General features: G+C 42.9%; 1 protein-coding gene across 4 annotated transcripts in view; it reads right to left on the bottom strand.

Annotated features, from left to right (window-relative positions):
• NFIB (nuclear factor I B) overlaps positions 1–23,447 on the bottom strand; it is a 443,907-nt gene extending 420,460 nt beyond the window's left edge. For 3 of the 4 annotated variants that reach the window (XM_080667999.1, XM_080668004.1, XM_080668007.1), the window contains exon 1: positions 23,162–23,345. In XM_080667999.1, coding sequence (XP_080524125.1) covers positions 23,162–23,257 — 96 coding nt within the window. In that variant the 5' untranslated portion in view covers positions 23,258–23,345. Of the gene's footprint in view, positions 1–23,161 lie in introns of all 4 variants that reach the window. The other variant, XM_080668009.1, reaches the window with a different exon arrangement.
• Between the last annotated feature and the right edge of the window lie 304 nt (positions 23,448–23,751).

Raw genomic sequence — 23,751 nt, 5'->3', positions numbered from 1 at the left:
ACTAGTGAGTATTTTTCACATATGCCCGCACAGAGATACATTCTTTTAATTTTTAAAATACCTCTTGCTTAACCTTATCTTTACATATTTATGTTAGTTTTCTCTTTTTCTTTTCTCTCAAGGGACCAACTCTTTATTTTTTTCTCCTATTATTCTTTTCTAAGTCATTTTTTTCTTTAAATAAAGAAAACTTATGTTCCCCACTCTCCTTAGGTTTATTTTGTTGTTTCATTCCCATCTTCTTATATAAAGGCTTAATTCACGTATTTTTATTTTATTTTTTTCAAATATATTTTTATTGATTTCACAGAGGCAAGGAGAGAAATAGAAACATCAATGATGAGAATCATTGATTGGCTGCTTCCTGCATGCCCCCCACTGGGGATTGAGCCCACAACCCAGCATGTGTGCTGATCAGGAATGGAACCTTGACCTCCTGGTTCATGGGTCAACGCTCAACTACTGAGCCATGACAGCCAGGCACTACCTTTTATTTTCTTAAAAATCTGTATTTTTAGTGGGAATCCTGTGCATCTGTTATTCAGTCTTTAATGACTTTTTATTAATTACTAGTTTCATTATACTATAGCTAGAGAATTTGGCCTATAAAAAATTGATGACAGTGTAGCTTTTATAGTAGACAGATAAATGAGGAAGGTAATTGCATGTATTGAGTATTATTAGACTTTGTATTGATGTGGTATTTGGTTTTCAGAACTCTTATATGAGAATGCAGGAATCTGATACCTGTTGTTCTGTTATCCAATTCTTTTTTTTTTTAAATATATTTTATTGATATTTTACAGAGAGGAAGGGAGAGGGATAGAGAGCTAGAAACATCGATGAGAGAGAAACATCGATCAGCTGCCTCCTGCACACCTCCTACTGGGGATGTGCCCGCAACCAAGGTACATGCCCTTGACCGGAATCGAACCCGGGACCCCTCAGTCCGCAGGCCGACGCTCTATCCACTGAGCCAAACTGGTTTCGGCATCCAATTCTGTAATTCCTCCAGTAAGAGGCTAAACTAAAATTTCTTATTACGTATCTTATCTTTCAAGTACACACACACATGCATGCATGTGTACACACACACACATACACACACAACATCCCCCAACTTCCTGGGTTTGCACACCTGCTTGGCTCTCTTCCAAAAAGTAGTTTATAGAAAACAGGAGGGAGACATTGTGGAATTACTTAAGTACTACAGATATTCCTAGGTACATTTTTGAAATAAGAAATGGCTTTCCCACAGGTTTTTGTTGTTGTTGTTGTTTTGTTTTGTTTTTGTTAATCCTTACCCGAGGATATTTCTCCATTGATTTTTTTAGAGAGAGTGGAAGAGAGAGGGAAAGACAGAAACATCGAGGTGAGAGAAACACTTCGATTGATTGCCTCCTGCACGCACCCCGACCAGGGCCTGGGCCAGGGAGGAGCCTGTAACCAAGGTACGTGCCCTTGACCAGAATCGAACCTGGGACCCTTTAATCCGCAGACTGACATTCTAAGGCCCCCACAGAGTTTTTAAGGAATTTAACAAAAAAGGGCTCCTGGTCTCTAAAGCTAATTCCAAGGTGTATTTCTCATGAAAAAAACTAAAAACTGGTATGGGGATAACTGAGTGAGATATGGGTCAACGCTTAGCATCCATTCCATTTAAGACATGGCTGACATCTACTCTGATGTGTGCTCAAAGGTCCTCCTGAGCTAAAACCCTTCCTAGTGTCGCCTTGGCTCCTTTCCTAGAGACACTCATTTTTAACTCTCTGGTGTCTCACCTGAGGCAGTGAATCCGAGTGTCAGTGGAGAGGGGCTCGGCATTTTTTAGATGATCTTCAGATGGTTCTAAGGCTGTGGCTGAGAACCACTAGGTTACGATATTATCTCCTAAGAGTCATATTTAAGACAATGGCATATGAAAGACACTGCACACAATCTTAGCCACTAGCTCTGCATCATCTTCCAGTTTAGACAAGAACCAGGAGAACAGGCTACGGCACAGATACAGTCGGGAAGGTTTAGTGAAACTTGGAGTCTGGAGATTCAGTCAGAGGACAGAGCTGCCCAGTGAAGGAAGGTGTGGAAGCCAATGAGCAGCTGCCACTGAAGTGGGCACTTGGGGGACAGGGGAAGGACCTGGGGACAGCAGCAGGTGGAGGAAGTGGGTTGCAAGCAGAAATGGGGGGAAGGGAGCTAGTATCTTTGCAGGGCCAGTGGACAGGGCACTGCGCTAAACCTGTTGATGAGCTCACTGGATTCTCACAACCACCCTCTAAAACAGGAGCTATTTTCCCACGTGGAAAATGAGGAAATTGAGACAGCCATGAAGTAACTTTCCACCAACGCAGCAGGTGAGGTGGATGTGAATCCACACTCATCCCTCTACCTCACAGATTCTCCAGTGTAGTGCCAGGGATCCTACCTTCCACGGACCTCTTGGGTGCAGGAATGTGAGTTGTCACAAGTTCTCAGTGTGATACGTATGCCCCCAAACTGTATGTCCTAGACACCAGCCCCTCTCAAACTGTAAGGAGTCGATGTGTCTCCCGGGGACCACGTACAAATGCAGATTTGGACTCAGTGGGTCTAGGGTGGGGCCTGAGACTCTGCATGTGCAACAAGCTTCCAGATGATGCCAAGGCTGCTGCTCCTCAGCCCACTGCTTGAGTAACGAGCTCCCATACCATGCTGCCCAGACCCTCATCCACTCTGAGGCCAACGCCTGAGCCCCAGTCAGGCTTCTCCGAGCAGCTTGGCTAGCCTGGACACTCAAAGTCATGTCTGCTAATGGCTGCTCCGCTGGCTTCCCACCAGGCGAGTGGGCTCAGCTTGCTCATCTGTCAGAAGGAGAAGCCAAAGCCATTGGCCCGCACCTGCTCTGAGCCCTCAGGAAGGCAACGCTGAATTTAGCCCCACAGCAGCCAAGCTGTGGAGAGACAGGATTTACAGACAATTGCTTGCAACCCCAGTCCGGCACAGGCCCCAGTACCGGGCCTGTAAACAATGCTGTTTATGCCAAATGGCCAGGCCTGGGAAACTGCAAGTGGGGGTTGGGATCTTTTTATTATTTTTTAATCAGTACATCATTTGGGATCTATTACTGTGACTTTTAGATTTTCCCGGTGTGTGGACTTCATGGGAGTACTTCAAACTTGGAAATTTAATTCTGTTATCTTCTCTCCTTGATCATCAAAACAAAAGCACTGACCAATAACTTGTTACTCCATGAGGGAAAGAAATGGTGTTTCTCCCTTATCTTAAAAAGAGGCTTGGCTCAGCCTAGAAAAATTAATCACCCATCTTTTACACATTTAAGCTCCCTGGCATTGCACGGAAATTATCTGTTCCACACTTGAATCAAGCATAAGTAAGTCCATACGCCTGGTCCTTAATCTCTCTTCGTTTTCTTCTAATTAGATGCAATCGTTTTCCAATACTCTAATTAATACTTGCACATTAAATATTAGGCCTTGTAAGAGAAAAATCATCTGTAATATAGTCGCATCAAGCCAAACAGGATTTTCAAGCCCTTGCCCTTAATCTTTCTTTCAATTTTCTGCCATTTAGAAACAATTTCCCCCTCCCAACACTCTAATGAATGCAAATGATATTCGTGATTAGTTAGTATTATGCTAATCTGAGCCTGGAATTTACCTAAATCTGCATGGTGTTGTCTGAGCACCAGATTGCTTTGGGTTTCTGAGGAAAATTACATTAGCCTGCCAGATGTACAAAACATGATAGAGTAGAAATCTGAGCAAATAATCAAGATTACATTAGTTTTGTTTCTTAATGAACAACTGTTGGCATTAGGGATTACAGACAAATTATGGTTTTCCTCTCTGAGCTCAAGCTGCTAGGCAGCTGTTGTGGAGGTCCCCTTTTCCTGACTACCCCTAAATAGATTGGGAGCCACTAGGGCAGGGGAAAAGCATCTAAAATTTCACATAATTTAATTTGTTCCATTACGAAGTAATCATCACTCCGAGGCCCCACAGCTAACCTCCAAGTTCCCCCACCCCACCCACCCCTCCCTGGAATGCGGGAGCGACTCAAGTGAGTGTCTGGGGCAGAAACTCAATGTGTTTTTCTTCTCTCCCGGCTTGGAGGGCTGTGGGTTACATGCCTTTAAGGCGGACCTGCGTTCTGTACCCTTCGGGCCACTTGCCAAAAGGGTGCCTGCCTAATTCCCGCTACTTGGGTGACACAGATGGAATGCTGCTGATAAGGATTATGTAGGTAACACAGTACATCTGGCTGCAGTCTAACAGGCTGGGTAAACCAGAAACTTGCAGAACAGCAGCCATCTGAGCTTAGACCCTTGTCCTCTGTTATCTGATCTACGTCTGTGAAGTTTCACTATAATGAAATCCTTGTCCTGCTGTGGGTATGCGGAGTGTGGCATGGTGATGGTGGTGGTGGCGGCGTTGGTGGTGTGTAGGTTGGGATGTTTTAATAGCCCAGGGCCCTGTTCCTGGACATTTTTCCTTTACATCAATCAGTGAAAGAGCAGGGCTTTCAGGTGGATTTTTCTGCTCAATTTAAGTGGCCTCACTTACAGCATGGTGCCTTTTTCTATGCTCTCTCTGGCTGCTGGATCTTTGGACGGGCTGATCTCCCTGCACAAATGAATCTTGTTTCCTCTTGCTTGTATCTGGAGAAAACTAAATCACCTCTAAGATAAATTTGGTACCTTTTTTACATAGTTTCACAACAGCCAATAACTCACCAACTAAGGACTTGTCAGACTGCATTCTACACTAGAAGTAATCCCCATGAGGAAGGAAATGAAGTTTGCCTTGTTCATACACAGCATTTTTTTTGTAAATGCTCTATAAAAATACTTGCCTAATGCTTGACAGAATTAGTAGATTTATGCATTTGCAAATGCAGTGTTAATAGGAAGGAAAAGGTTTGGGTGTATATACATTGTAAAGATGGATGATCTAAATAAGGCATTAGCAACAATGTCCTCAACAAAGATATTTATGTTTTTGTATAAAAATTAAGGACCTGTCTACCCATGGCCTTATGTTTTGGGGTAAGCTAAGTGATAAAGGACAGTGCTCTTGTTTTTAATGACACACAGCTCTTGACTTGTTCTAGCTGGCTGAGCATAGCTGTCTTGAAAATGGAACTTCTCTCCCTGCCTCCTGTACCCACCTTTATGGTCACTGAGAGGCCCATTGCTGGTAAGAATCTTAGTGATCAACAGCATCCATAATTCAATCTATAGTCTAGATTGCGCAGCTCTCATCATGTTATAGTACACAGTGGTTGGATCAGGGATGAGCTGGTAGAATAGAAGGAATAGACTAGAATGAGAAAGGGGAAAAGGACAAAGGTGCCTGTTAGAGTCCACATTCAACCTAACCCTCAACCTCCACAGTTCTGTCCTGCAGATTTGGGCTTAATAGAGTGGTGAGAAGAAATGAGAGAGAGAGAGAGAGAGAGAGAGAGAGAGAGAGAGAGAGAGAGAGAGATGGAGAGGAGGGGAAACCAGGTCACAGATGAAGGAAAGCTGCAGGACTACCCCCCTCTTTCTTGCCAATACTAGGAAAATGAAAGAGAAAGGAGATGGGGAAGAGGGGGGAGTAAATGTTACCTACTGCCCCTCTTCCACCCTGCGTGCACTCTCCAGGGGCTTCAGGCCTTACTGCCAATTCTCAATTCCCCTTCCTGGACTAGAGCAGTGGCTCTACTCTTAGTCCCTTGGAGCTAATGAAGTCCTTGTCCATACGAGAAAGGGGCTGTGGAAGGAGGAAGGGGCTGTTGGAAGGAGGAAGGACCCTTCCCCTGGAGTGGAAAGGTACCAGGCTCCTGTCCCTGGTTGCCTGGAGCCATCATCGCACCCGGTACACCGTGGGTGAAGTCATCTTTGATGGGTTATTTGAGGACCTACTGCACATGTTACAAGATTTGTAATGACTGACTACATGACCTTTTGGAGCAAAACTCATTTGTAAGTTGAGTGTGTGTTTGGGATACATCTGAAAAAGCAGGCCTGACTTTATTTAAAATATATATACACAGCATATTTTTTTGTAAACGCTCTATAAATTCAGTAATTATTCAATATATTATTGTTACATATTTATATAATTTATAAATTGTGAGTGCAAAGCATGAATGATGGACTAAGAAACTGGAACTTAAGGCAAGCTCAACTCATTCAGCAAGTCTTATAGAATGACCCCGAACAAGGGTATGGGGGTGTGCAGGGGGAGAGAGGTTGAGATAGGAAATGGAAGGCTAAGATCTCTTCTGTACTCAAAATTTGCCATTGAGTTCAGGGGGAAAATAATTGACAATAGTAGTACAGAGGAAAAAATGGACAGGAGCTTGGAATCTAGGAAATACCACTGTGTCAGAACAAATGATAAGTGAAGTCTTTCTGGAACTCAGTTGGCCGAGATGGCCCTTAAAGTCACAGGCGTGCCTGCTAAGAATCATTTCCCTAACAGGTAGCTTCTGTCTTTTTGGGGAGGGAGGAGTTGTTTAACTTTTTTTTCACCTTATTTGTAGACTTACTTATTGTAAATCATTATATTACATTTCATTTGCAATTAATAGTTAATTAACTTGCTCTATACTGGACAGAGTGCTTTTTATGTATATTAATTCATTTAACCCTCATAAAACAGATCCTGCTACTCTCCCCATATATAAAAGTTGAGGAAACTGAGGCATGGAGAAGTTGTTTGTCTAAGTCAGTGGTCGGCAAACTGCGGCTTGCGAGCCACATGCGGCTCACGAGCCATGGTTTGCTGCTCTATTGACTAATGAGTTTGCCGACCACTGACCTAGACTCTTGATTCCAATAATTACAGGCTGTTGTTGTTCCTTGAGATTAAGCCCCTATCCCAGGGGTCGGCAAACTCATTAGTCAGCAGAGCAGCAAACCATGGCTCGTGAGCAGCATATGGCTCACGAGCTGCAGTTTGCTGACCACTGGTCTAAGTTATCCAGCTGGTCAATAGCATATGGATGATATGAACCCAGGTTGTCTGGACTTCAAAGCCAAGGCTGTTAACCATGATGCAATTCTGACTCTTAATATAACTAAGACACCCTCCAGAAGCTATTTTTATATCCTGTGCTCTCTTCTATTTTAATTTGTGCTGCCCTTTAGTTCTCTAGTTTATAAACATTATAAAATACAGATTAGTGAGAATATGTTTCCATATTCTAAAAAAATTATCTTAACTTTCCTCCATTCCACATGAGAATATACAATATGTAATTAGATATAATTTTACATAGTACCTAAGATCTTTCTTCTAAAAATTTCAAGGGGAGGGGACGTGGAACGCTTTAGGAAAATATATCTTCTACTCATTTGATTTGCACTAAAAAGACATTTCTTTATGTGTCCAGTGGGCAATTAAATACTGAAGTCTCTACACATTATTTTTCCCCTCAAATTCTCCCATCTCATTCCATCACATTACTTACAAAATGAAGGTCTGTCCTAATAGGTGCTGTTTATCTGACGTGGACATATGCCCCCCCCCCCCATGTTCATAGCGGCACAATCTACAATAGCTAAGATTTGGAAACAGCCTAAGTGCCCATCAGCAGATGAGTGGGTTAGAAAACTGTCGTACATCTACACAATGGAATACTGCGCTACTATAAAAAAGAAGGAACTTTTACCATTTGCAACAGCATGGATGGACCTGGAGAGCATTATGCTAAGCGAAATAAACCAGTCAGAGAAATACAAATATCACATGATCTCACTCATGTGTGGGATATAATGATCAACATAAACTGATGAACAAAAATAGATCCAGAGACTAAGAAACACTGATCAGACCATCCAACCTAAGAGAGAAGGCAGGGGAGGTGGGGGGGAGTAAGAGATCAGCCAAAGGACTTGTATGCATGCATATTAGCATAACCAGTGGATAGGGACACTGGGGCGGTGGGGGCTTGTCCTGGGGGGTGGGAGTGGCTGGGGGGCGTCAATTGGGGAAAAAGGAGACATAGGTAATACTTTAAACAATAAAGGAAAAGAAACAAGAATTCAACACACGTTATAAAGATGGACCCAACCCAGTAAACATTACCTACTTTGCTCTCTTCCTGATCTTGGTCCAAGGGCTGACTGGGTGGATTCTTTCCTCCTTAGAGTAGCTCAGAGGAGAAATAACTCAGTGAAAGTTGTACAATGGGGCCACTGACCAAGACTACAGTCCCCCAAATAATCACTCTCTTCCAATGAGTATGAAATTCCCCCTAAACACAAGAATCTGAAGGACTTTTATGCAGATATTGAATTCAACCTCAACAGAGAACTTGCTCATTCATTGTTTTTCAAACCATGTATCACAACCCATTAGTGGGTCAATATATCCACTTAGTTAGACAACACCTTCATTTAAAATGAAGAAAATAAAACTATTAAAAATGAATTGTAGGCATTAGAAGTAAAGAGTGTTTTATGATTATTTAATTTTCCTGCCATGGTTTTGTGTATGCATGTGCTAGGTTATGATGAGAGGTCTCAAAAGTTGGAAACAAGGCATTTCCTTTGCTTCTGAGGTGGTTCAGAGTGGGCAGGACCAGAGGCTGAACAGTTTGCTTATGCTTCCAGACCAGTTTAGAGGCATCCATCCAGTTCGTTTTCGTCTCAGTGTGACTGCCACTCCACTGCCCCCGTTGATTCAGTACAAGAAGACAAAGTGAAACAAAGGAAAGCAATAGCTGAGACCCAGAAGTGGATGGTGTTTCTGAGGAACAGGGGCAGAGTGGGACAAAGGGTTCAGAGGTCTCCCACCCTTTCTGGAACTCTCAGGGGTAGATTGAAGAAAAGTACCCAAGAACTTCCAGTTATAAGAAAGCAAGTTCTGGCAATCTAATGCCCAGCATGGCATGGGGACCACCGTTAACAACACTGTGTTACATTTGCTTAGAGAGTAGATCTGAAGTGTTTTACACACACACACACACACACACACACACACACACACACACGTACGCACACACACAGTAACTTTGTGAGGAGATGGAGAATTATTCCATGTGGTAGCATGGGTTGTAATGTGCTACTCAGAAGTTCTCTGCTGGGTTGGTGCAATGGGAATGCAAACAACTTGGCTCTCAATCATGGCACTGCCTGTTGTTAGCTTTGTAAATGTGAACAAACTACTGAAACCCTCGGAGCCTGTTTCTTCTGCTGTAAAATGGGAGTTGAGTCTACTTTTCAGTACTGTTGCAAGAATTAGATGAGATAATACATACAAAGTCTCTAGCAGAGAACCTGGCACATAGGAGTGCTTATTAAATGGTTGTGTCTGAAAAAGTGCAATTGCTCACAGTTCACTAAATACAACTTGTTCAGTGAATGAAATCTTTCAAAATACAGGATGGGGGTGGAAACATAACCAAGGAAGTACATTTTTTGAAAAATGTTGGGAATTGTTACACTAGCAATCCCTAAATGCATCCTATTCACTGAGAGATTGGGATGCTATTTGCCTATTCCTTGCCTGGGGAGATGGCTTTGGCCAAAAACTTTTAAATGCTCAGTAATTATTTGCTTTACCCATTGACAATCCCAGGGCCAAGAATTAAGAGGATATTAATCAATTTATCAGCAACATCTCCTTACACCCATGCTGTTGTTTGGAATACCCTAATGGAGCTTAGGAAAAGCCAATCTACACAAGCAAATGTTTTCAAGGCATCTGATAAGAAAAGCACGTGTGAGGGAGATAAAGTGAAGAGAAACATCCCAAAGCAACAAATGTGGCTGGGCCGCCTGGGCTGCTGGGTCTGAACTGATTGATTGGTTTGTTAATTAATTTATGATGGCACAACAATAAGTACAAGCTACTGTTTGTCAGCCAAATCACTTGTGATGAAGTCAAAGGTTCACATCTGTGTGCATGTCCCAAGGATCAATGCATCAGATGAGCTCTGCTGGCTTTTTTCCCACTAAAAGCTAACATGTGTCATCAATATTCCAGCATTTGTGTGTGTAAACTAATTGATTGAACATTCATGCTACATTAACATGTGGTTTGCATTAGATGGGGTACCATTTATAAACATCTCTGATGCCAGAAAAATGAATAGACTCACCTAAGATAATTAATATCTTATTGGAAAAATAAAATGGCAATTTAGTGTTATTCCTTCTACTTACGGATAAAAAAGCATTGCTGTCTCCTGACATAAGTCTTGGTCATAATTGTATTGCATAGCACATACAGTGAGTCCTCACTTAACATTCTCCATAGATTCTTAGAAACTGCTATGTAAGCAAAATGAGGAAAAAGGAACCCAATGTTACCACAGGCTCATTGAGATAAATAAGAGTAATTAAGTTTCTATGGTAGATTTCATCACCCAAACTATATACACTGAGTGGCCAGATTATGATCTCTGAATGCATAGATATATATAGATATAAAGATATAGATATAGATATAGATATATGGATATATAGATATATATATTAGAGGCCCGGTGCATGAATTTGTGCATGGGTGGTGTCTGGCCAGCCTGGCCAGGGGGAGGGGACATGGGCAGTTGGCCAGCCTGCCTGCTGGTTGAACTCCTGGTTGGGGGACAATTTGCATATTAGCCTTTTATTATATAGGATATACACTGAGTAGCCAGATTATTATGAGTTCAGAATCTGGCAACTCAGTGTATATATAAAGAGGTAATATGCAAATTAGGCCAGGATGTCCTAATTGTCATGACCAGACAGGAGGAGGTTGCGCATGCAGCAGGCGTGGTGGGCGGGGACTTGCAGCAGCACCCGCAACCTATCCCGCCCCAGTGTGAGCTCCCCAAGCGGGCAGCGCATTTCATCAGTGACCCGCCCTGCACATGCTGGTGAAGTCGCCAGTGCCTGCTTTCCCGCAGGCCTGAGCCCCTAAGCAACTGGGGATGAGCTGGTGATCCCAACGGCCTGACAGCCTGGCAGTGGAGGCAGCGTTGGGCCTGGGGACTGACGAACAGGCAGAAGATGGCCCTGATTGGGCCGGTTGCTATGATGCCCACTGTAGCCAGAAAACCGCCGATAAGGGTGTGGGGCCGGTGGCCAACCTCGAGGCCCCTCCCCGCTGCCGCCCTGCCCCTAATAGGACTCTCCCATCCCAATCAAGAGCAGGGTGCACAGAGCCTGGACCCTTCCTGGCAGCCCCGAGTCTGTGGGGTTGAGAATTCTGATGGCCCTGCCCAGAGAGTAGAGGCGCCTGACAGGCAGGGACAGGGACCACAGGGCTCCAGGGAGCACCGGCAGAGTTGGCAAGGAGAGGAGAGAACCTGCAGAGGTGGAGCAGGCGAAGCCAGCGGACATCAGCCCAGAATCCAGCCCTTCCCCTTTGGAGGCAGCAGAACCTAAACCCAGAACCCCAGCCTGAATTGGAAGAGCTGAGGGAGGCTTCAGGAAGCTCTATGCAAAGCTGTGCGTTGAGAACGAGAGAATTCGTGAGGCCCTGACCCAAACCATGCTGGGGCTGGAGCAGCTAAAGATGGAGCTGGAACATACCACGCAGAGGTAGGAGTGCTTTGCAGAGAGGTTGGCCTTCCTGGAGCTGGAGAGATTTGAGAGCAGGGGCTGGAGCTCAAGGCTGCTGAGCTGGAAGAGGAACTGAAGGGCCTGTCCAACCTCCGAGCTGACAACCAGCGCCTCAAGTATGAGAATGTGGCCCTGATCCGCATCATCAGCTCTGTCCAAGTGACCCCGGAGGACTTGCCCCTGTACCCGCATTTATACAGCTGCTTCTGCCACACACACCCCTTCCCCTGTGACTACACAAGTGACAGGGCTGCCGGGGAGTCTCTGAGAAGCCATAACCTCCAGGCTGGGAGGGGAGGACAGAGCCCCCAGGAGCCAAGGGGACCATCTGAGGCCAGGATGGAGAGGGGAGGCTGAGCCAGGTAAGGGGACCAGGGCTGCAGGTAGGACCAGGAAGGAACCGAGGACCAGGAAGTGCCAGGACCAGTAGCCAGGACCAGAGTGGCCACCCAGAGGTCCCCTCTCACATGTGCTGCCACCAGTCACCCCTCCAGCCCCTGAGCAGGGATCTGAGAATGTGCCAAGCATCCCACTGGCCTGGGCCAGGTGGGCCTGTATATAGGGTCCGTGTGCAATAGGGAGAGACATCTTCTATTTTTTGCTGCCCCCTCCCCAACGCTGTCCTGGGCAGGGGGAGAAGGTATTTTTGAGACATAGCACAGGCAAGTTGCCAAAAAAAAAGAGCGGGCCGGCTGGCCAAATGCCTCCTCCTTTCCTCCCCTCCCCCACTCCAGCCCCACCCTTGATCGCACCCCCCCCCACACTCCAATAGATGTCAGGGCCGGCCAGCCAATCTCCTGAAGCCCCTCTCCCTACCCAGCCCCACCCCAGATTGGCCCCCCACCCTGATCAGGGGCAGGGCTGGCCAACCAACCACCCATGGCTCCTTCCCCAGGCCACTGGTCCCCGATCAGCACCCCCACCCCATGTGGTGGGGGGGCCAGCCAAACCCCCCAACCACAGCTCCTCCCCATGGCTGGCCCCGCCCCCAATTGGCCCCTCAACCCCAATCAGGCCAGCAGGATGGGCAGTTGGGAGCAAACAGGCTGGCTGTGGGGGGGGGGGGGAACAGTTGGGGGCAATCAGGCTGGCAGGGGGAGAAGTTGGGGGTGATCAGGCCAGCAGAGGGGGCAGTTGGGGGTGATCAGGCTGACAGGCAGGTGAGCGGTTAATAGCCAGCGGTCCCGAATTGTGAGAGGGATGTCCAACTGCCGGTGTGAGATCAGGCTTTAACTGGCAGTCTGACATCCCCCAAGGGGTCCTGGATTGGAGATGGTGCAGGCCGGGCTGAGGGACCACCTCCCCACTGCCACCCCCCATGCATGAATTTCATGCACCAGGCCTCTAGTTTCTAAATAAGATCCAACACAGTTCTAACATTCAACATTGAAATCAATGTGAGCTATACATACATTTAAGAAAGATGAATAAAAACAAGTAAGGTAATTTTTCCAAACCCATTATGCCAGTTCAGGGTCACAGGGGGCCAAAGCCAGTCCCAGCAGCTCAGGGCACCAGGCAGGAACCCAGCCTGGACAGGACGCCCCTGCCTCGCAGGGCACCTTCACGCTCACACTCCCTCAGGCTGGGACAATTAGGCACACCAGTTCCCTCAAACACACATCTCTGGGAGGAAGCCAGAGCACCCGGAGGAAGCCCATGCAGACACGGGGAGAACGTGCCAACTCCACACAGACAGGGGCCCTGGGCAGGAATCAATTTTTTTCCTCATCAACATTATAATGAAACAACGGCAAACAAAATGACATTATTCAAGGACCTGCTGTATTCTACAAATCCACCCAAGAGCCAATCCGAGGAAATTTTATAGAGAAGGTGAAAGAAGTTTGTGTGAGGTTATTCAGGGCTGTTGATGACAGCAAACGACCTGTGACTCGAGAAAGGCAGTGTTTGTTGTCCTCTGCAGAGGATGCTACAACATATATGATGCTGTTTTAGTCTCATATCCTCCCACCTGTATCTGCCCAATGTCTAAGTTTGAGAAACATAAGTCTATTTCCCTCTGCATGACATCCACCAGGTGAGCTGTCCTCATCAGCATTCAACCTTGACACGTGGTAGGAAGAGCCGGAGACACCTACAAGGCCGAGTGGAGACCGCCTGTCTTGCGGTCACAGCTCCTGCACTGCCCCTTCCCCAGAGCCTCTGCTTGCAGGGAGCATCATCCCGGTCATAGCCGTGACTGGAGGCTTCAAGAGCAAGCATAGTGGTCTGCAGCCCTTTTCTCGCGTGACTCTCTACTATCATTTCATAGTAAAATATCCAAAAAGAAGCATTGGGAGCGGCGGGGGGGCGGGGGGGGGGGAGTAAACAAAAGCAGTTGCTACAGGACTAGTTTCTGCCAGATGTGAAAATACATCTGAAAGACAGGGGTAGTTGTATCGAGCTAAGAGCGCCCTAATATTTGGCAGGAGACTTGAGAAAACTCTCTCAAATTCACTTTACGTCAGCACCAGGCAAACAGGACACAGAAATAGGGCTGGGTGCCCTCCCAGGCTCGGCTCTAAAGACTGGGCTGCAGGGTTTGTAACACCGGAGCGCCCTCTGAGCAGGCGCTGGGCAGGGCAGCAATGCTCTTGGTTTTCATTCTGACACAGACTTACACGGGTTGAAACAGGGCCTAATCCAAGTAGATGATTTTTTTTTTAAACTTTATGCCCTTCTCAAATTCATTTAGAAGCAGATACTTCTTAACAAGTACTTTAATGCCTTCTTTCTCACTTTCCCAAAGACCCATATTTCTCCATATTCTACCCAGTTCATTTTAGGTTTTGGGTATTTTGAGCCTGTTCCCCGGAGCCCTCACCCAAACACTGAAGGTTAGAATGCCAGTCCACAACTGAGGTCTTTCCCAACATTGCAATAAAGATAACAGACATGGAAAAATAATTGAAACCTCAGAGTTGAAAAATAACCTCTTAAGTGAAACTTATTTCATCCAAAATAAGAAATTAGCCCTGGCCGGGTAGCTTAGTTATTAGAGCATCATCCTGATATGCTAAGGTTGCAGGGTCAATCCCCAGTCAGGGCACATACAAGAATCAACCAATGAATGGATAAATAAGTGGAACAAAGTGATCTCTCTCTCTTCCCTTCCTCTCTCTCTCTCTCTCCTTTCCTTCCTCTCTCAAATCAATACACAAATTAAAAATAAGAAATTAAACAAAAAACCTCATTTATTTCAAAGTCACCTTGCTCTGGTCAGTTATCCCCCAAAATACATTAGCCTTTTGCAAATTCTCTAACTTGCCAGACCTTGAAAGGTCTCAGTCACTGTGATAAGGGTAGACTTAAAGTAGGCAATGACTGTTGCTGATGAAGATGGTTATTTGTCTGCTGCCTTACCTCTTGGTAATGACCATGAGCCTGCCTGCTTGAAGGGAAATACCAATTTGCTGCTTTTGCTTGTGGGCCTTCTTCCTACTCTCACCCTCAGCTTTAAAATGTTGCTGTTCATTTCATCATAACTCCTACATGCTTCTAACTCATTTGCAATGTTTTAGCTTGAAGAAGGGCAGTGTGGTGATTCATAACTTTGGCCCCAGAGTAGGAGCCTGTCATTAATCAACTCAGGACTTGAGCACCCATTGAAATCACTACCTCCTTTAGTAAAAAGGGATAGCGACAGTCTTGATGCAATCTAACCATTATTCATCAAGGGCCTTTTTTGTGTGCAAAATCCTGTCTAGAATTGGTAAATAAGACCTGGTCCCCATCCTCTTGAGGCTTATAATTTTGGTTACACACCTTAGCAACTAAATATAAGACAAATCTTATATCCTTACATACCAAATGTCATATAATAAAGTAGGTTCATTTGTATTGGGACATTTATACAGCCTGTATACTACATAAAAACACAACAAATACACTAGGGTGGCTGTGTTCACACAGTTGCTAATGATATTGTTACCTCTCACGATCCTGAAAATAAGAGGAAAAAATCCTACTTACAGCATAATGTGTTGTCCATTTTATTATGTGATCAGCTAAATATTTCCCATTTTAATACATGCTAAGTTAAAATAATCACTTCAGCGAAGAATTATTATAATATGAGTCTTTTGAGGGACAAGTAAAAATAAAAAGTTGTATCAATAAAAAAATCAGAGATGAACTGCAAGATGGTACAGGTAGCATTTTGGAAGTTTTCTTTATTTCATGCCTTCCCATTAAATGTACAAAGGGTGGCAGTGGGTATCGCTATCGCTGCTGTTGCATGGGCTGTTGGTGAACTAGTAGTGCATTGTTATCTGAAGGATTAAGCCCTCCAAGTTTAGCAATAGAATTTGCAAAGGGCATCATATAACATTTGAGACAGCCAGCATTTTCTCTGTGCCTGGTGGAAATTTACCATTATCTCACGCTCCAAAACACTGGCAAAACTCGAGGACGCTTTCCTTCCCCCACCCATGTTTAACACCACCAGATACTAATATGTGTACCTTCGATTCGTTTTGCATTTTACAGTTTCATATCGTTTATTATGTACTATCTCACTGCAGCCCCACCAGGGCCCCGTGAGATAAACAGATAGCATCAAACCTGAAAATGGAAATGCTCTGCTTGCCAATCGCTTTCCAAAAAAATTTCCCCCAGATGGCTTATGACTATAGCGAGTCTAATTGTCTCGAGGAAAGATGAATGGAATCACATTTCCAAAGAATCCAGCCACCTCCAAACCCGGAGCTGCACTGTTCTCAGACGCAGCTCAAGGCTGAGCAAACCAGCCCATTGAACACCCAGGGAGAGCTGGGCCTCGGAAGGAGGTCAGGCTTGAAGCCGGAGGGGAAGGGTGGCAAACACTGATCCTGGTCACACATCATGTCATAGCCCAGGTCACTGGATGACGTAGTCTATCATTGGATTCTAGGGGAGGTGCAGACGACCTTCAGAATTTGCAGATTTCGGTGTTCTTGTGTCTCCTTCCCCTTCAGGAGGGGAGCTCGCTTATCAGGTTGCTTTACCTGAATCCAGCGTCCCCATCTGCCAAGTGGGGCTGATCGTTCCTATTTCACTGACATAACTTGCCTACCAAAGTACCTGGCAAACACCTGGCAAATAGGAGGGCCACTTGATCATTGATTTCTTTTACTCTTAAAATCATCATATTTAATGTTTAAAATTCAGCTAATGGCCCTACCTCGTTTGACTCAGTGGATAGAGCATCAGCCTGCAGACTGAAGGGTCCCAGGTTCGATTCCGGTCAAGGGCACATGCCTGGGTTGCTGGCTCGATCCCCAGTAGGGGGCGTGCAAGAGGCAGCTAATCGATGATTCTCTCTCATCATTGATGTTTCTGTCTCTCTCTCTCTCTCTTTCCCTTCCTCTCTAAAATCAATAAAAAATATATATTATAAAATTCAGCTAATGTGTAATATTAGCTATGATTCTCACTAGCACAAGGAAATACTTCAGCAGGCTCTGCTTTTAAAAAATCTGCTACAATTTGAAATGGGAAAGACTGGATTTTTAGGACTCGCGTGATGTATGCAGTTCCCATAAAAAAGTATATAAATTAATAAAGTCAACGTGGCTATGAAAGCCCCATAGAAACTGCAGCAGTTACAGTCACTTAACCCACCCTGTGTATTTTTTGAGCACCTACTAAGTGCTTAGACCCGAACCTGTATAATTAGTCACAGCTTGTTTCAGCCCCTGGGGCTGTGTCCTGGACTTGGTATTTACACTGCATTCACCAGGTATTTACACTTCATTCATTCTCACGACAGGTTGGAGAGACAAGTAATGAGTATGATTATCTGCACCTTACAGCTGGCTCCGGCAGCCGGGCGGGGGGCACATGCATTTGCCAGAGGTCACCAAATCTACATTTCCCAGGATTCAGCCCTGTGCTCATAAACATATCCATTATGGTATAACCTCAGAAAATGAACAGAGTGGTGAGAAGTTAAAATATAATTGCCTTATGAATAAAGTCATTTTTAAGAGAGGTGCTGGGTTAAAATTTGTGTTAAGAAAGTGAGAAATAAAAAATTGTTATTAAAGCTGTCATTACATGATATGCTAAAGCTGCCCCATTATAAAGCATGCTACTAGTCTAAGCTGAAATAATAATGACCATAACTAACATTTATCAAGTACATTTTGGATTCCTGGTGCTTTGCTAGGCACATAAGCAGTAACACTTAAAATGCTTCAAGTTAGTGAAATATATAGTACAGAAGCATATATTCCTTAACAGAGCCTCTTCTGAAAAGAATTTTTGCACTGAAGGCGCATTTCCCTATTTTACATATTGAAATGTAACCGAGGAATGGGATTCTCTTTCACTAGCCTGGTATATTTTCACTGGTATATTTTCCTATACCCAAGTTCACTTTCTCAACCCCTCAGCATATACATTACAAATCATATTATGAAAAATGTCACAAAAGAATCTCAGAGGATTTTAAAATACCTAAGGATAGTGATTGACATCCTTCAGCTACCTCCAGAAATATGCTGTAGTTTCAACGACATGGTGCGCCTCAGATATCTCCCTTTGTTGACTAGTCTCTACACTGGGAAATCAACACCAGCTTTCCCATAGATGGAAGAGATAACGCGCCTTGAGAACATGACCCTTTGCATCCAAAAAAGAACTGGAAAAGAGGATAGACAGGCACTTGTGTTTCCTTACTCTCTGATTACATTAACAACCATCTAATCACTACTAAGGCATAATTCAAAGGATATTTCCTTATCCAAAGTGTATGTGTTGCATTTCTTATGCAAGCATGTACATGAAACTGAATCTTGGAAAATGAAATAAAAATCATTCACAGACCAGAAAGTGTCTTGTGAGAACATTAATGTATTTAAACACATCTTTCATACAGTTCACTTTTATTTAAATATGCTAAGATGGTATTACAAATGAAAATGCATCCTTAAAGAACATAGGTATGGAAGATGTGTAATTTTTAAAAGTGCAATCTGTCTGTGACAAAATTTGAACTGGCAGAAAAGTGTTAACATTATTTACAAATGTTGAAATCATTTTTTTCACTCAGACATCATCATCATCATCCCTACTGTTGTTATTTTATTATCACTACTATTGATATTTGATAAATTTTTAGTTTTATCCATGTCATTAATTGTATAGGAGATGGCTTAAGTAATTGGCAATGTTAACATTCATCTCTGAGACTAAGAGTATTGAAAAGGTGCATTAACTACCTCAGACAATGAGTGGCAAATCTACAGATATTGACCGACATTACAGAGGAACCAGAAACTACTCAGAAGCCTTTGTTCGTATGAGTATCCCCGCCTCTAACCCTGGGACCCGAGTTTGATTCCAGAATGGAGAGCGAGCCTTGGTCGTCCCAGCACCTAGAACACTGCATGGCATATAGCAAGTTCTTGACAATTTGTTGAATGAGACAAATTTTATAGCTTCTAATTATGGAAATAGATGCGATGTATAGACATAATATCTCAGGAAACTAGTTGATGTGGTTATTATCTGCATCAGTTTCAATTACATTTATATATTCAATTACACTTCTAAAGGAAATAAAATTTGAAATTAAATAAATATATAAGTTTGATTTCCAGCTATTTCTTTGCATGGCTGGCTGATTACCATAGAAGTCTAAACGTGTTCATTCATCTAGGTAAGAGCTTCCTCATATGGATCTTTAGCATATTAATTAGACTGCTTAGGAACTCTTTTGCTTATAGTAATGTAAAATATAGTAACATATTTTAGTTCCAGCATTTATAAGAAAATATATTAGTTTTAGAATTTTCAGTTAAAAATAGTTAATAGCAAACATAAGTTCAACTTCTTGAAGACTTTAGAGAAATATTTGCTGTGAAAACAGTCTCTTCAATGTTGTCGAACCTATACTGAAATTTGTCAACTTATTTAATTAAAATTTGTATTAAATATTTGATTTTTTTAAAACCAGTAAAAAAAGGGATGAATTTGTCACCTTATTAACATTGTCTTGGTTTAAATGATAAAATTATGTAAAGGTACCTGTTCAATATTTTAAAACATAACAACTACTCAAAAAGTAAATTATTTTATTTCAAGAAAAATAAAAAGTATATTAACATTGAGTAAATTGGTGCTCAATCAAGAATCAACTTTGTGCCTTAGATAATATGAGATCTAGTTCAATTTTTAGGCTTATATGTCTGTTTTCTTTGATTGATATTTATAAGACTATGAGAATTTCAAGTCTCAGAGACTGGCAACTTGTTTTTCAAATTAATTTTATGGCTTAACATTTAAATAATTACCTGTCATGATTAAGGTAAATTTACAAATGGTCTGGCCTGGTTCTGATGGGATCAAAGGATTAGACTTATGAAATTTAGAGAAAACTGTTTGGTGCATGCTGGTTACCCTGATGTACCAAGTAGCTAACAAAGAAGTTGTAATAAGTCTCACAGAGAGCTTGAAAAAGCAAAAAGCAGTACAACATAGAACGAATAGTCCCAAATTAATTTTATTTTCCAGTGGTTCAAAAGGAACCTACAGCATCATCAATAACCATTAATGCACTCGTGCTATTTATTGGATACATCTTTAATACTTACAAGTGGCATTTTAAATAAGGTGAGAGAACATCAACAGAAATCTAAATATAGCCAACCAACTGTAACTTAAACGGCTCACATGATTTTCCCCTGAAAGAAGTTACATGCAAAAGAATCTAAAGAAGCAAAACGTATGCATCATTTAAAAAACTGCATGTATGTAGATGATATTTAACATACACACACATACACACACAAGAGTTTACTCTTCTCGTACTTGTTTATTTTTAGCTGTCTCAATAAAATGGTTTTCCTCCCTCTGTTTTACTAAAACATGCCTATCTAGGAAGGAAAACAGATGTAGAATTGGACAACTACGTCTTGTTTGGGTTTTTTCCCTGTCAAGTAGAATTTATGATCATTGTCACACAATAAGAGAATCTAAGTGAAACAGACAATAAGTCAGGAAGCAATTGAGGGATACTTTAACACTGCAGCTTTGGAATTCAGGATTTGGTTACTAAAATTTCATTTGATTAAGCCAAATAAGGATACGATATCCTTTCTTACACAAAAACCTCAGAGTAATTGTAAAAATAAAAGAAGCACTGTCACGGTGAGAGAAGAATAAACTAGTTTGTAAGAACCTTAAAACACCTTTTAAAAATATTCCTTAAATCCAACACAGGGGAATATTGGTAAAGCAGCGCACACGCTCCCCTCTTTTCCAATATGTTACTTGTGATGAGCAATAATGTAGTTTGATTTATTATGTCTTCCACAAAGCATCTGCCATTCCAAGTTTTCAATGACACATTAAATATCAATCTCTCGGACATTTCCCCCAAACAAAGTTTATTAAAATGGAATTGTCCTTAATAAGAAACGTGCACATCCTTCATGTAACCTAATAAAGACTCAACGTAAAAATAACTTATGCAAAAATTTTGCACTGCACAATATTTTACCTCTGAACCTGTCCCTGTACATATTCTGCATCTTCTCAGGCAATAAAAGAACGTAACTTTAAAAAATAAATAATCAGTGTACACAAATCTTTAACAGTATTCACACCACACTTCTCTTAGGAAGCGATGTCTCTCTGTGCACAAGGAAAATGATGAAATTTAACAGCGAAATATTCACAGTATCTCACTATACCCATAAGAATCCTGATTTTTAAGGGGGAGAAAAAGAGTAAAACCTATGCCTTTTCCAACTAGTAAAAATACTGATTTTTAAAACTCACTTCTGTCAACAGCCTAAAATAATAGTTAAGATGAGCAGTAACAATTAAAACATCACTTCCAGGTCCTTGGTACAGCCGCATCAAGCAAATCTTTCATGTGGAACATTTTGCAATATCTTTCTCCAAATATCTGTCAGTTATTTTAACAGTTCACCGCACCCATATCCATACACAGTGCTAAAGTCGGATGGGAGAATCGACCAGCAATGCACATCTGCCACGCTAGAGTTTATACCACTTATAAAAAGTACTGCAATTGGAATGAAATGATGGCGAGAGAGAAAGAAAGCAAGGGAGGCAGGCTTCCGTCTCTCCGTGAGGAACTGGCCTTTCTCTCTGAGACAGAGGACTCAAAACAGCAACAAGTAGCAGCAGCAGCTCCCACATCGCACACCAGAGAGAAAGCGCACCAGAAGTGCAGAGTGCGCTGACGCCTCTGTCCCCTGGGCTCAGGAAGATCCTAGAAGCAACAGCGTAACGTCCACCTTTTGGGAAACTCAAACACATTAGTAAGAAACCCTCTTGCCCAGCCGGCAGTGCCAGAAGCCAGGACTAATCGGAAGGCGCTCCCTTCTGTCAGGGCACCAGGGGTGGCTGACCACAGGGCTAGCCATACCCCTCCCCACTTAGAATAAAGTGCCCATTGTCTCACACTGTACTAATTGTGAGAAAACAGCCTTTGCAGTAAGCATAATAATTACCAAAGCGAGCAAGCAAGCAAAAGCAGTCAAGGCACAATGAAAGGGGCACGAGGAAAGAAAGAAAAAGAGAAAGGAGAAAAAGAAGGCAGAAAGAAAATAAATGTTCAGATGCATGAACCTAAGAATGAATTCAATATTCATACTGGAATGGTTGCCTGCAGATTTCCCCATTCATGTCACGACTATTGTGTACAACAGATCATTGTCCACACAGCAGAAATCAGGAGATTGAAATTTTTCATGTAGCACTTTTTGGATGTGAAAGGTTTTCTTTCCCAAAACTACAGCTTCTAATCCCAGCATTCTGATTAGAGGAAGTTATAACTTCTCTCCTCCCAATATTATTTTAAAAGTTGAATCCCAGAATTCATCAATGTCCTGAATTTTTATGCTTTTTTTTTCCTCTTCCCCAAATTTGCAGCTGAACAAATAGGGGGATAAAACAAAACAAAACAAAACAAAAAAACCAGCAACAAACCCACACACATTTGCCCGAGCAAAGAAAAATGAACTGAATATGCATATCCTCATTAACTAAATTTAATTACGCTGAGTGGCATAGTAATCAGTGGTTGCTCCAGTTACAGGATTCATTGAAAGGGAGGTGGATTCCAAATTAAGGCGAAGCGTGGGGGACAGTCGCATACTGATGAGGGAACCGCACACAACATGATACAATACACTATCAAAATCATTATTCAGAGGAGCTGAAGAAAGAAGTACATTACTCTGTTTTAAAACTAATGCAAGAACAATTAGCCAAGTAGGCTCCCGTCGCCCGCTCACTGCCCCACCTCCATACATCTCACACCAGCCAGCCTGGGGCCGAGACTGTTCCATTTACATTTTTCTTTCTTTCTTTTTTTTAAGTGAACAAAAACTCACACTGCCTTAAAAAAAAAAAAAAAAAGGAAGAAGAAGGAGGAGGAGAAGGAGAAGAAGGCCTATGTCCCTAGCCACAATAGCGGGGAAATCCTATCTAGCACACTGGTGTACCGAGGCGCCCCAGGTTCCCACAACTTGAGCTTGAACTTTCTGCAGGCAGCGAACTTTATAACACGTGCATGGAACAATAAAGGAGGAGCTCAAAAGAAAAGGGGGGGGGAGTTTTGGGGGTGGGTAAGAAACAATGTTATCATGCCACACTTACCATCCACCAGGTCCTGGCTGACATGTCATAGCATAGCTGCCATTTTATGGAGCTGTCCGATGTTTTCCCAGCCATTATGCTGTCAGCAATCTTCATCAGATGCGGCTCAATGGAAGATAAGACACCTAATCAAGGAGACATCGGCGGTTGCTTTCTGGACTACATGTAGGCCAATCCTTATCACACTGCATCATGGGAAAAGCTCCTTTATTAGCAGGAGGAACTGCAACCTCACAGATAGAAAGACAAGGATCAGTTCTTTTGCCTTTTTTTTTTTTTTTTTTTTTTTTGGTCTAAAGGGATTGGTGAAAGTAGCTAGCGTTCTTTGTGTATCATGTGTACAAGAGTTAAGTATCTTGCAAGTGGGCGGCTAACTGCTTTGCTGGGCTATGCAGACTAAAGTTTATTTGCATTCTTCTCTGTTGTATATTGTTTGACATGGTCCATGGTCCTTGCTGAGCAGATGAAGGGAGGGGAGGGGGGCTGGAGGGAGTGAGGGCAGAGGGAGCTGAAATTGCTCAGAATTAATATCTCCCCCAACAAAGACATAACAGTTTCATTGACACGGTCGGAACATGGTTCAGATATCA

The sequence above is a fragment of the Plecotus auritus genome, assembly GCF_963455305.1.
Source record: "Plecotus auritus genome assembly, chromosome: 5".
NCBI lineage: Eukaryota > Metazoa > Chordata > Mammalia > Chiroptera > Vespertilionidae > Plecotus > Plecotus auritus.
Note: the sequence above shows the minus strand (reverse complement) of the source record. Positions and strands in the feature narration are given on the sequence as shown.